General features: G+C 44.7%; 1 protein-coding gene across 1 annotated transcript in view; it reads left to right on the top strand.

The window, feature by feature from the left end:
- Window positions 1-13,183, top strand: part of LOC112072550 (dynactin subunit 1-like) — a gene marked incomplete at its 5' end in the record, with an annotated part of 61,973 nt that overhangs the window by 41,900 nt on the left and 6,890 nt on the right. Inside the window, 9 exon segments of the mRNA XM_070439838.1 lie at window positions 504-741; window positions 1,192-1,404; window positions 6,780-6,941; window positions 7,877-7,923; window positions 8,256-8,302; window positions 8,305-8,347; window positions 9,120-9,255; window positions 9,936-10,078; window positions 11,983-12,149. Of these exon segments, the coding sequence (XP_070295939.1) occupies window positions 504-741; window positions 1,192-1,404; window positions 6,780-6,941; window positions 7,877-7,923; window positions 8,256-8,302; window positions 8,305-8,347; window positions 9,120-9,255; window positions 9,936-10,078; window positions 11,983-12,149 (1,196 nt within the window).

Raw genomic sequence — 13,183 nt, 5'->3', positions numbered from 1 at the left:
CTCTCTCTGTGGTGTTTTTCTGTCTGTGTGGTCTGCTCTCTGTCGTGTCTGCTATGTGTGTCTCTCTCTGTGTGTCTCTCTCTGGTGTGTGTATCTCTCTCTCTCCCTTCTTGCTGTGTCCTCTCTCTCTGTGTGTCTGTGTGTGGTGTGTGTTGTGTGGTTCTTTTTGTGTTCTGTGGTGTGTGTGTGTTGTGTGTGTGTGTTGTGTGTGTGTTTTGTGTGTGTGTGTTTGTGTGTGTGTTGTGTGTGTTTTGTGTGTGTGGTGTCTCTGCTTGTGGTGTGTCTTCTCTGTGTGTGTTTCTCTTGTCTGTTGTCCTCTGCTCTGTGCTCTCGCTCTTGTGTGTCTCTGTGTGGTCTCCAGGCCATAGAGATGGAGCTGAGGAAGATGGAAGTGGGCCAGGCCAACAGACAGGTGTCTCTCTCACATCCTTCATGCCCGACTCCTCCTACGTCCATGTGTGTGTGTGTGTGTGTGTGTGTGTGTGTGTGTGTGTGTGTGTTAGAGCGCTGAACCAATGCAGTGTGGAGGTATATCAGAAGATCGGGACGCTGTACCCGGAGATGGGCGTGCACGAACGTTCCTTGGACTTCCTGATTGACCTGCTGCACAAAGACCAGCTGGATGAGACGGTGAACGTGACGCCACTCACCAAGGCCATCAAATACTACCAGCACCTGTACAGTATCCACCTGGCAGAGCAGACAGAAGACTGCACCATGCACCTGGCTGATCACATCAGGGTACCTAGAATCTTTATTCCAAGTGTGTTCAATGCCAAAACTTTTAAGTCACAGGTCAAAATCCGACTGGAAGGCTGTTGTTAAACCTAGTGGGTTCCTTTAACTACAGTGGGTGTATCTCCACGTGACTTCTTCTGACACGCTCCCTCTCCTGCTATCTCTCTCTCTCCCTCTTTCTCCCCCCTCCCTCTCCTGCTCTCTTTCTCCCACCTCTCCCTCTCCTGCTATCTCTCTCTTTCTCTTTCTCTTCCGCCACCTCCCTCTCCCACTATCTCTCTCTTTCTCTCCCTCCCTCCCTCTCTTTCGCCCCCTCCCTCTCCCGCTATCTCTCTCTCTTTCGACCCCCTGCTCCCTCCCTCCTGCTATCTCTCTCTTTCCCTCTCCCTCTTTCTCCTCCCCCTCTATCTCTCTTTCTTTCCCTCTTCTCCCCCCCTCTCTCCCTGTCTGTAGTTTACCCAGAGTGCGTTGGACTGTATGTGTGTGGAGGTTGGTCGTTTGCGTGCGTTCCTACACACAGGGCAGGAGAAGACGGACCTGGCCGTGCTGCTGAAGGATCTAGAGACTTCCTGTTCTGACATCAGACAGTTCTGTAAGAAGATCCGCCGACGCATGCCTGGTACGGACGTACCTGGGATACCTGCTGCACTCACCTTCCTACAGCAGGTAACCAATCAGCACTCACCTTCCTACAGCAGGTAACCAATCAGCACTCACCTTCCTACAGCAGGTAACCAACCAGCACTCACCTTCCTACAGCAGGTAACCAATCAGTTTAACTGAGCTGGACTCTTGGTTAGGGTTACAGCGGGTAGAGACTGGCCACAGTTTTGGCACAATATCATATAGACAGAGGCCTGAGCAGAATTTATATAGAAAATAATACAATATTTTGCGTAATTTTACATCTAAACTAAGGTGTATGGTGCAGTATTTCTCAAGTTAACAAATATGCAACGTGTTGTCTCATGTTAACAAAGTCGGGGCTGCTGGGCAGGTCTGTCTCACTGTCTATGCATTTGGATAGAGAGCAAATCCCAAAGCCAACCTTCATTTACCCATTGTGACACACACATGTTGCAAACTCCATGTTAGACCAGACTGACTTTATGACCAAAATTATCCTGTTTACACTTTGTAGTCAATTCTGACTCATATCGATGCCAAACACTGTAGGCCGTTTTTTTAAGTATTTGTTGCTTTTTAACTTCTTTGGGCTGCAGGGGCAGTATTGAGTAGCTCTGATAAAAGGTGCCCATTTCAAACGGCCTCGTACTCAATTCTTGCTCGTACAATATGCATATTATTATTACTATTGGAWAGAAAACACTCTCTAGTTTCTAAAACCGTTTGAATTATATCTGTGAGTAAAACAGAACTCATTTGGCAGCAAACTTCCTGACCAGGAAGTGGAAAGTCTGAAAACGATGCTCTGTTCTAGGGCCTGCCTATAAATGGGCATGATACGTATTAGTATACATGCACGTCATACACCTTCCCCTATATGTCAAGAGGCAGTGAGAGAAGAAATGGAGTGTTTATCTTGGTCTGAGGTGGAATAAATCCTCTTGGAATGACGTGTCCCCCATTTTCCTGTTTTCTGGAAGGCGCGAGGATGGACCTGGAATTGCCTTCTGAAAAGCTGTCGTTATAGGCGACTACTATCTCCGGCTCTGATTTTATTTGATAAATGTGACCATATCATCATAAAGTATGTTTTTCAATATAGTTTTATTAGATTATTGAAATTTATTCGGGTCGTTAGGCGTGTTGCGTTGTGTGACTTTGTTCAGGAAGGAGAGCCTCGCGCCACTTGGCCAGTGTGCTTGCTAATTCAAGAGGGAAAAAGGACATTCTAAATCCAAACAACGACTGTTCTGGACAAAGGACCCCTTGTACAACATTCTGATGGAAGCTCATCAAAAGTAGGACCCATTTTATGATGCTATTTCATATATCTGTCGAACTGTGTACTATTAGTTTTGCGCCCAGGTTTTGGGCACTATCTCGCCATAACCTAAGCCTTATGTCGTAATGAAGATATTTTTAGAATTCTAACACGGCGATTGCATTAAGAACTAGTGTATCTATCATTTCCTATACAACATGTATTTTTTAGTAAAGATTATGAATTGTTATTTGGTCAGAATAGGTGAGTGTCGTAAACACACCCGGACAATCTGGGAAAAATATGCTACGTTAGCACAATGTATAAATCAAATCAAATTCAAATTTTATTAGTCACATACACATGGTTAGCAGATGTTAATGCGAGTGTAGCGAAATGCTTGTGCTTCTAGTTCCGACAATGCAGTAATAACCAACAAGTAATCTAACCTAACAATTCCACAACTACTACCTTATACACACACACAAGTGTAAAGGGATAAAGAAGAGTACAATAAAGAATATGTACATAGATATATGAATGAGTGGTGGTACAGAACGGCATGGCAAGATGCAGTAGATGGTATAGAGTACGGTATATACATATGAGATGAGTACTGTAGGGTATGTAAACATAAAGTGGCATAGTTTAAAGTGGCTAGTGGTACATGTATTACAATAAAAGATGGCAAGATGCAGTAGATGATATAGAGTACAGTATATACATAATGAATGGGTAATTGTAGGGTATGTAAACATTATATTAAGTGGCATTGTTTAAAGGGGCTAGTGTACATTTTTACATAATTTCCATCAATTCCCATTTTTAAAGTGGCTGGAGTTGAGTCAGTATGTTGCAGCGGCCGCTAAATGTTAGTGGTGGCTGTTTAACAGTCTGATGGCCTTGAGATAGAAGCTGTTTTCAGTCTCTCGGTCCCTGCTTTGATGCACCTGTACTGACCTCGCCTTCTGGATGATAGCGGGGTGAACAGGCAGCTTGGCTTGGGTGGTTGTTGTCCTTGATGATCTTTATGGCCTTCCTGTGACATCGGGTGGTGTAGGTGTCCTATAACCACTGATATCAGCTCTAAATATTCACATTTTTGAACAAACCATATATGTATTGTGTAATATGATGTTAGAGGACTGTCATCTGATGAAGTTTATGAAGGTTAGTGAAATAATTAATATCTTTTGCTGGTTTATTAGCTATCGCTACCGTTTGCCTTGAATCAATGCTGTTGTGTGATGCTATTTCATATATATCTGTCGAACTGTGCTATGCTACCGTTTGCTTTGTTGTGATGTTAGCTATTGTAGTAAGCTAATATAACGCTATATTGTGTTTTCGCTGTAAGACACTTAAAAAATCTGAAATATTGGCTGTATTCACAAGATCTTTGTCTTTCATTTGCTATACACCATGCATTTTTCAGAAATGTTTTATGATGAGTATTTAGGTATTCCACGTTGGTCTCTATAATTACTCTGGCTGCTTCGGTGCTTTTTGTGACGGTAGCTGTGATGGTAGCTGCAATGTAAAACTGATTTATACCTGAAATATGCAAATTTTTCGAACAAAACATAGATTTATTGTATAACATGTTATAAGACTGTCATCTGATGAAGTTGTTTCTTGGTTAGTTTGGTTGGTTCTTGGTTAGTTAGGTTGGCTTTGTGCATGCTACCTGTGCTGTGAAAAATGTCTGTGCTTTTTTCTATTTGTTGGTGAGCTAACATAAATATACGTGGTGTTTTCCCTGTAAAACATTTTAAAAATCGGACATGTTGGCTGGATTCACAAGATGTGTATCTTTCATTACCTGTATTGGACTTGTTAATGTGTGAAAGTTAAATATTTAAAAAATATATATTTTGAATTTCGCGCCCTGCACTTGAAGTGGCTGTTGTCATAAGTGTACCGGCACCGCCCTGCAGCCATATTAAAGGCTGTAACTCTGGATTCTGTATACATTTGGAATTCATGTTGGAAAACAATAAAGTTTGGGGAAGTCTTCATAAATTTGACTTTGTGGATGGAACATTTTGTAAGATTTATTACAACATTGGTCATAAATTCCATATTCCTCTTAGAAAATATCGAAGAAAGGCCTTAGGAAGGGCATTAACGACGTTCCTGTATTGCAAAGTAAAGGGTATGAAATCAAATTGAACACAAACATCATTATAAGAGAGAAAATCCCCACCCACCAAATCCCCACCCACCATTCATGATATTCATCTTCCAGCAGAGAAGGTGTAAAGCATCTTCCAGCAGAGAAGGTGTAAAGCATCTTCCAGCAGAGAAGGGGTGGCTGGTGAAAGGCAGATAACTTGACAGGGAGCTTAGAGATATTAAACATCACATGAAAGGAGAACACGTTATCCGCCCACTTTCCTAAACACTTCTCTAGGGACACTTCTCTAGGGACACTTCTCCAGGGATACCTCTCTAGGGATACCTCTCTAGGGACACTTCTCTAGGGACACTTCTCTAGGGATACTTCTCTAGGGATACTTCTCTAGGGATACTTCTCTAGGGATGACTTCTCTAGGATACTTCTCTAGGGAGCTTCTCTAGGGAACCTTCTCTAGGGATACTTCTTCTAGGGATACCTTCTAGGAACTTCTCTAGGGAACTTCTCTAGGGATACTCTCTAGGGATACTTCTCTAGGGATACTCTCTAGGGATACTTCTCAGGGATACCTCTCTAGGGATACCTCTCTAGGGATACTTCCTCTAGGGATACTCTCTAGGGACACTTCTCTAGGGACACTTCTCTAGGGATACTTCTCTAGGGATACTTCTCTAGGGATACTTCTCTAGGGATACCGTCTCTAGGGATACTTCTCTAGGGATACTCTCTAAGGGACACTTCTCTAGGGATGACACTTCTCTAGGGATACTTCTCTAGGGATACTTCTCTGGGGATACTTCTCTAGGGATAGCCTTCTTCTAGGGATAGCTCTCTAGGATACTTCCCAGGGATACCTGTCTCTAGGGAACTCTCTAGGGATTACCTCTCTAGGATACTTCCTAGGGTACCTCTCTAGGGATACCTCTCTAGGGATACCTCTCAGGGTACCCTCTCTAGGCGATACCTACTCCTAGGGATACTTCTCTAGGGATACACCTCTCTAGGGATACTCTCTAGGATACCTCTCCAGGGGATACTCTCTAGGATCCTCTCTAGGCTACTTCTTAGGATACCTCCTAGGGATACCTCTCTAGGGAACCTTCTCTAGGGATACTTCTCTAGGGATAGCCTCTCTAGGGACACGTGAGAGCTGTACTAGGGATCACTTCTCAGGATACTCTCTAGGGATACTTCTCTAGGGATACCTCTCTAGGATACTCTCAGGGATACCTCTCTAGGGACACTTCTCAGGGATACCTCTCTAGGATACCTCTCTAGGGATGACCCTCTCTAGGGACACTTCTCTAGGATCACTTCTCTAGGGATACCTCTCTAGGGATAGACTCTCTAGGGATACCTCTCTAGGGATACTTCTCTAGGGATCTACTTCCTCAAGGGATACCTCTAGGAACCGTCTCTAGGGATACCTCTCTAGGGATACTTCTCTAGGGGATAGCCTCTCTAGGGATACCCTGCTCTAGGGATACCTCTCTAGGGATACCTCTCTAGGGATACTTCTCCAGGGATACCTCTCTAGGGATACCTCTCTAGGGATACTTCTCTAGGGATACCTCTCTAGGGACACTTCTCTAGGGATACCTCTCTAGGGATCAGGCCAAGTTAGCTGACTGTAAACTATAACATCTCTCCTCTTAATCAGGCCAAGTTAGCTGACTGTAAACTATAACATCGCTCCTCGTAATCAGGTAAAGTTAGCTGACTGTAAACTATAACATCTCTCCTCGTAATCAGGTCAAGTTAGCTGACTGTAAACTATAACATCTCGCCTCGTAATCAGGTCAAGTTAGCTGACTGTAAACTATAACATCTCTCCTCGTAATCAGGTCAAGTTAGCTGACTGTAAACTATAACATCTCTCCTCGTAATCATTAACGCGATGTCTGTTAATTCATCGGAATGGGCCTCAGGAAAAAGTAATTATTTAAGTAGCTGACTTCGGACCGTTTGATCCCCCAGGTGATCTGATGTGGTCTCTGTGTTTTTTTTCTCCCCCAGGTGGCAGATATTCTGCTGGACTGCAGGAAGCACCTGACCTGGGTGGTGGCCGTGCTGCAGGAGGTGGCGGCTGCAGGGGCGCAGATGGTCGCCCATCTAGGGGAGCAGGAGGGACTCTCCGCACTCAAACTAGAGGACGTGGCCTTTAAGGCTGGAGAGCAGGTAGTACACACACACACGACCAAACAGTTGATTCCCATTAAAAATATTATTTTCCCTAACCTTAACCCCAAACCCTTAACCTAACCCTAACCTTAACCCCAAACCCTTAACCTAACTCCTAACCTTAACCCCAAACCCTTAACCTAACTCCTAACCTTAACCCCAAACCCTTAACCTAAACCTAACAACTAAACCTTAACCCCAAACCCTTAACCTAAACCTAACTCCTAACCTTAACATAAACCTAACTCCTGACCTTAACCGAGAACCCTTAACCTTACTTCTAACCTTAACCCCAAACCCTTAACCTAAACCTAACTCCTAACCTTAACCTAAACCTTACTTCTTAACCTTAACCCCAAACCCTTAAACAGCTAAAACCTTAACCTTACTCCTAACCTTAACCACCCACTTAAACCCTAAACCTATCACGCACACTCCTAACTCCTAACCTAAACCTCTCCTACACTAACCTAAACTAACTCTCTAAACCTTAACCCCCTTAACCTAACTCCTAACCTTAACCCCTAACCCTTACACTAAACCTATCCTTACCCCACCCAAACCCTAAACCTAAACAACTCCTAACCTTAACCCCAAACCCTTAACAAACCAACTCCTAACCTTAACAACCCTCATAACCTAACTAAACCAAAATCCTAACTTAACCCAACCCTAACCTAACTCTTAACTTAACCCCGTTAACTCTAACCCTAACCTTAACCCCTTAACTAACTCCTAACGCTTTCCAAAACCTTAACCTAACCTAATCCTAAGCGCTAGTCTGTTTCCTGTGGGGATCTGACGAAATGTCCCGAATTTCCCTTGTTTACTATCTTTGTAAGGACTTCTGGTCTTCTGGTCCCAAAGGATAGTAAAACACAAACAACACACACCACCTTACCTGCTCTATATCTAATGCGTCTGTCTCTCAGATCTATGGAACTCAAGGCTCTAACCCGTACCTCTATATCTACTGTCTGTCTGCTCCAGATCTATGGAACTCAAGGTTAACCCCGTACCTCTATATCTAATGTCTGTCTGTCTGTCCTGTCTGTCTGTCTGTCATGTCTGTCTGTCTGTCTGTCTGTCTGTCTGTCTGTCTGTCTGTCTCCAGATCTATGGAACTCAAGGTTCTAACACCGTACCTCTATATCTAACTTCGTCTTCTGTCTGTCTGTCTGTCTGTCTGTCTGTCTGTCTGTTCTGTCTGTCTGTCTGTCTCCAGATCTATGGAATCGGTTCTAACCCCGTACCTTATATCATACCCGTCTGTCTGTTCTAGATCTTGGAACTCAAGGTTCTAACCCCTAGGGTGCCTGTGCGGCAGTCCTGCTGCATCGTCATAGCAACCATGAACAAGAGGCCACCGCCATGCAGGAAGGAGAGTACGACGCAGATAGACCCAGATCATGGTAACTATTGCAACTCTTGACTGTAGGTACTGTATGCACACCAACATACTCTATTAACAGCGAACATCTGACCGTTAGAGGATGTAGTCTTAGTCCCAGATGTTAACTCCGGTTAAACATCCTGATCTGAGTCTGTCTTTCCAGTTTAGTTGGAATGGAAGACGTGTTTCTATTCATTAGATTATTTATTACTTATCTTTTTATTTTGTTAAGCTCTTTGAACTGCATTTGTTGTTGTTGTTGAACTGTGCTTTATCGAGTTTGATTGGTTAGTGTTGAATGCGTTTAGTCTCCCTTTTGATGGTTGATGTGTGTGTTTTTCCGTTTGAATAGTCGTTTGGATGTCGTTTGTCCTTTTGATTGGGTTGTGAGTTGGTGCTTCGTTGTCCTTTGTTGGTTGACGTGGTGTGTTGTCCCTTTTTGATTTGTTGACGTGGTCTGTGTGTTATCCCTTTTGATTGGTTGACCTGGTGTGTGTGTCCCCTTCTTGATTGTGGAAGTGGTTGTGTTTGCCCTTTTGATTGTGGTGTGGTGTGTTTGTCCTTTGATGTGGTTGACGTTGGTTGTTTTGTCCCTTTTGATTGGTTAGCGTGGTTGTGTTTGTCTCTTTTGATTGGTTGACGTGGTTGTGTTTGTCTTCTTTGATTGGTTGACGTGGTTGTGTTTGTCCCTTTTGATTGGTTGACGTGGTTGTGTTTGTCCCTTTTGATTGGTTGACGTGGTTGTGTTTGTCTCTTTTGATTGGTTGACGTGGTTGTGTTTGTCCCCAGACACTTCCTCCGGTGGAGCTGCGTGCCACAGCCCTCAGAGCGGAGATCACTGACGCAGAAGGACTGGGCATGAAGCTGGAGGACAGAGAGACAGTCATCAAGGAGCTCAAGAAGTCACTCAAGTTCAAGGTACACTAACACACTTCCTGATGGCCTCTCAATGGTTGAACAACAATGAACGCACCACCCTGACACAGAGTTAACCAGCCGAACTAAGGCTGGGATTTAATACCATCTCGCTTATAGACAACGTATGCTTTTTAAGGCAATGTTACCGTGTTCATGGAGAGCCGCATTAAAGGTAAACGCTGCAGATGTGCGTTCAATTGGAAATTACCTTTAAATGTCTAATTACCTTTAAATGTCTAATTACCTTTAAATGTCTAATTACCTTTTAAATGTCTAATTACCCTTTAAATGTCTAATAGTGCGGTTTCAGGTTTAATCCCGAACTAAGGCTGAACCCTGTAGGTTAAATGAACCCTTCCTATGCGGTCACATTGAGAGATGGTTCCCTTGTAGGACAGCAGCGAAACGCTTGTGTTCCTAGCTCCAACAGTGCAGTAATACCTGACAACACAAAACATCACACACATCATCCAACACAAATTTAAAATAAAGGAATTAAGACATAATTCTGAGCAAATAATGTAAAGAAATAACTACAAACATTCAAAAATCCTTCAAAGTTGGTTCGGAAGCTAGGAACAGGGCGATCATGTCTGTCGACGCCATCTTGTGTGTGTCCTCAGGGAGAGGAGCTGAGTGAGGCTAGTGTCCGGCTCAGTCTGTTGTGTGTGTGTCCTCAGGGAGAGGAGCTGAGTGAGGCTAGTGTCCGGCTCAGTCTGTTGGAGAAGAAACTAGACAGTTCATCTAGAGACGCAGACGAGCGCGTAGAGAAGATCCAGACTCAACTAGACGAGACTCAGACTCTGCTCAAGAAGAAAGAGAAGTAAGAACACAACATACACATGTCTAGATGGTATACATGTAGTGGACATGAGTCATGTGGATGGTATACAGTAGGTCATGGTCACGTGATGAGGTGCCTGCGACTTTAGAATCAGTGTCTTTCCCTCTTGGGCCAAGGAACGACACTGTTTTTGAAATCGCAGGTCGGGCCTACCTCATCCCGTGACCAGGAGAAACTATGACCGACTCATGTCTGCTACATAAACTCTTAGAAAAACGGGTTCCAAAAAGGTTCTCCGGCGTCGTATCCTCTTCCCCGTAGGATAACCTATGGACTCTTTTGGGTTCTCCTATGGGGGACAGCCGAAGAACTATTTTAGGTTCTAGCTAGCATATTTTTTCAAAAGATGTAGAGCAGGGCTCTCCAACCCTGTTCCTGGAGAGAGACCCTCCTGTAGGTATTAACTCCAACCCTGTTCCTGGAGAGAGACCCTCCTGTAGGTTTTAACTCCAACCCTGTTCCTGGAGAGAGACCCTCCTGTAGGTATTAACTCCAACCCTGTCCTGAGAGAGACCCTCCTGTAGGTTTTACTCAAACCCTGTTCCTGGAGAGATACCCTCCTGTAGGTTTTACTCCAACCCTGTTCCGTAGAGAGAACCCTCCTGTAGTTTTAACTCCCACCCTGTTCCGAGAGAGACCCTCCTGTAGGTTTATAACTCCAACCCTGTTCCTGAGAGAGACCCCCTGTAGTTTTAACTCCAACCTTCCTGAGAAGACCCTCCTTATTTAACTCAACCCTTTCCTGAGAGAGACCCTCCTGTAGGTTTTATTCTCCAACCCTGTCCTGAGAGAACTTCCCCTCCTGTAGGTTTTAACTCCAACCCTGTTCCTTGAAGAGACCCTCCTGTAGGTTTAACTCCAACCCTGTTCCTGGAGAGACCCTCCTGTAGGTTTTCTCCAACCCTGTTCCTGGAGAACCACTCCTGTATTTTATTCAACCCTGTTCCTGGAGAGAACCCTCCTGTAGGTTTAACTCAACCCTTCCCGGAGAGAACCCTCCTGTAGGTAACTCCAACCCTGCCTGGAGAGAGACCCTCCTGTAGGTTTTAACTCCAACCCTGTTCCTGGAGAGAGACCCTCCTGTTATTTAACTCCAACCCTGTTCCTGGAGAGAGACCCTCCTGTAGGTTAACTCCAACCCTGTTCCTGGAGGAACCTCCTGTATTAACTCCAACCCTGTTCCTGGAAGACCTCCTGTAGTTTAACTCCAACCATGTTCCTGAGAGAGACCCTCCTGTAGGTTTAACTCCCAACCCTGTTCCTGGAGAGATACCCTCCTGTAGGTTTTTAACTCCAACCCTGTTCCTGAGAGAGACCCTCTATACTTTTAAACTCCAACCCTGTTCCTGGAGAGAGACCCTCCGTAGGATTTTAACTCCAACCTCTGTCCTGGAGCGAACCCTCCTGTAGGTTTTAACTCCAACCATGTTCCTGGAGAGAGACCCTCCTGTAGGTTTTAACTCCCAACCCTGTTCCTGGAGAGAAACCCTCCTGTAGGTTTTAACTCCAACCCTGTTCCTGGAGAGATACCCTCATGTAGGTTTTAACTCCAACCCTGTTCCTGGAGAGATACCCTCCTGTAGATTTTTAACTCCAACCCTGTTCCTGGAGAGAGACCCTCCTGTAGGTTTTCACTCCAAAACCTACAGGAGGGTTCCTCTCCAGGAACAGGTTTGGAGAACCTTGGTATTGAGAGAATATGTAAGATAGTATTGTCATACCCTATATTGCTCCAGTTTATTGTTCTGAATTGAAATGGAATTGATCCCAACCCTGGTTATCACCAATTGATCCCAACCCTGGTTATCATCAATTTATCCTTACTATAGAAGGGTCATTCAGGCTGATCTGGAATCAGTTTATAACAGATATTTCCTCTGTAGGGAGTTTGAGGAGACCATGGACGCGCTGCAGGCCGATATCGACCAATTGGAGTCGGAGAAGGCGGATCTGAAGCAGCGTCTGAACAGCCAATCAAAGATGACCATGGACGGGCTGAGAGGAGCGCCAGCGTCAGGCATCGCCTCCGTTGTCACGGGGATGACAGGAGGTTAGTGGGGGCATCGTCTTCCGTTGTCACGGGGATGACAGGAGATTAGTGGGGGCATCGTCTTCCGTTGTCACGGGGATGACAGGAGGTTAGTTCGTCTTCCGAATACGGCCTTGAAACCATTTAAGACTTGTTATTCCTGCTCCCATCTGTTAGGGAACTATTCAGACGTCGGAAATGTAAACCTTTCCTACGAACTAATCAGTAGGTGGGATTCAGACTTAAATTATGCAGATGTGTAACGGCTTTGCATACGTGGTTGGTTCCCTTGCGCGCTCTGAAAACCCTCCCACTTCTCTAGAGATAAATCAGATCCAGCCTGAACTGTGTGATGTAGTAGGGAGTTGTAGTTTCTCTAGAGATAAATCAGATCCAGCCTGAACTGTGTCGGTGGCAGTCAAAAGTTCTATACCCACACGATCTCAATTAAACTAATTCTGTAACTTGGGACCCCTCTTTGCTATATGTGACACAGGTGGCATTATCACACTGAAAACAGGAAGGGCCAAACTTTACATTTGGCACTATGCATTTGGGCAGGTAGCGTTCTCCTGGCAATCGCAAACCAGATTTGTCCGTCAGACTGCTCAATACGTGAAAGCGTGAATTCATCACTCCAGAGAACGCGTTTCCACTGCTCCATAGTCCTAATGGCGCGAGCTTTACACCCTCCAGCTTGACGCTTGGCGCATGGTGATCTTAGGGCTTGTGTGCGCTGGTTCAATCAATCAATCAAGAATGTATTTATATAGCCCTTCTTACATCAGCTGATATCTAAAGTGCTGTACAGAAACCCAGCCTAAAACCCCAAACAGAAGCAATGCAGGTGGTAGAAAAGCACAGTGGCCTAGGACAAACTTCCCTAGAAAGGTCCAAAAACCTAGGAAGAAACCTAGAGAGGAACGAGGCTATAGGGTTGGCCAAAGTCCTCTTTCTGGTCCTTGCAGTGGAGAAATTCCCACTCACAGAACATGGCCAACGATGTTTCAAATGTTCATAGATGACCAAAACTACAACTCCCTACTAATCACTTT

This window comes from Salvelinus sp. IW2-2015, unplaced genomic scaffold (genome assembly GCF_002910315.2).
Source record: "Salvelinus sp. IW2-2015 unplaced genomic scaffold, ASM291031v2 Un_scaffold1957, whole genome shotgun sequence".
Taxonomy (NCBI): Eukaryota; Metazoa; Chordata; class Actinopteri; order Salmoniformes; family Salmonidae; genus Salvelinus; species Salvelinus sp. IW2-2015.
The sequence above is the reverse complement of the archived record's forward strand: the minus strand, read 5'-3'. Positions and strand labels throughout refer to the sequence as shown.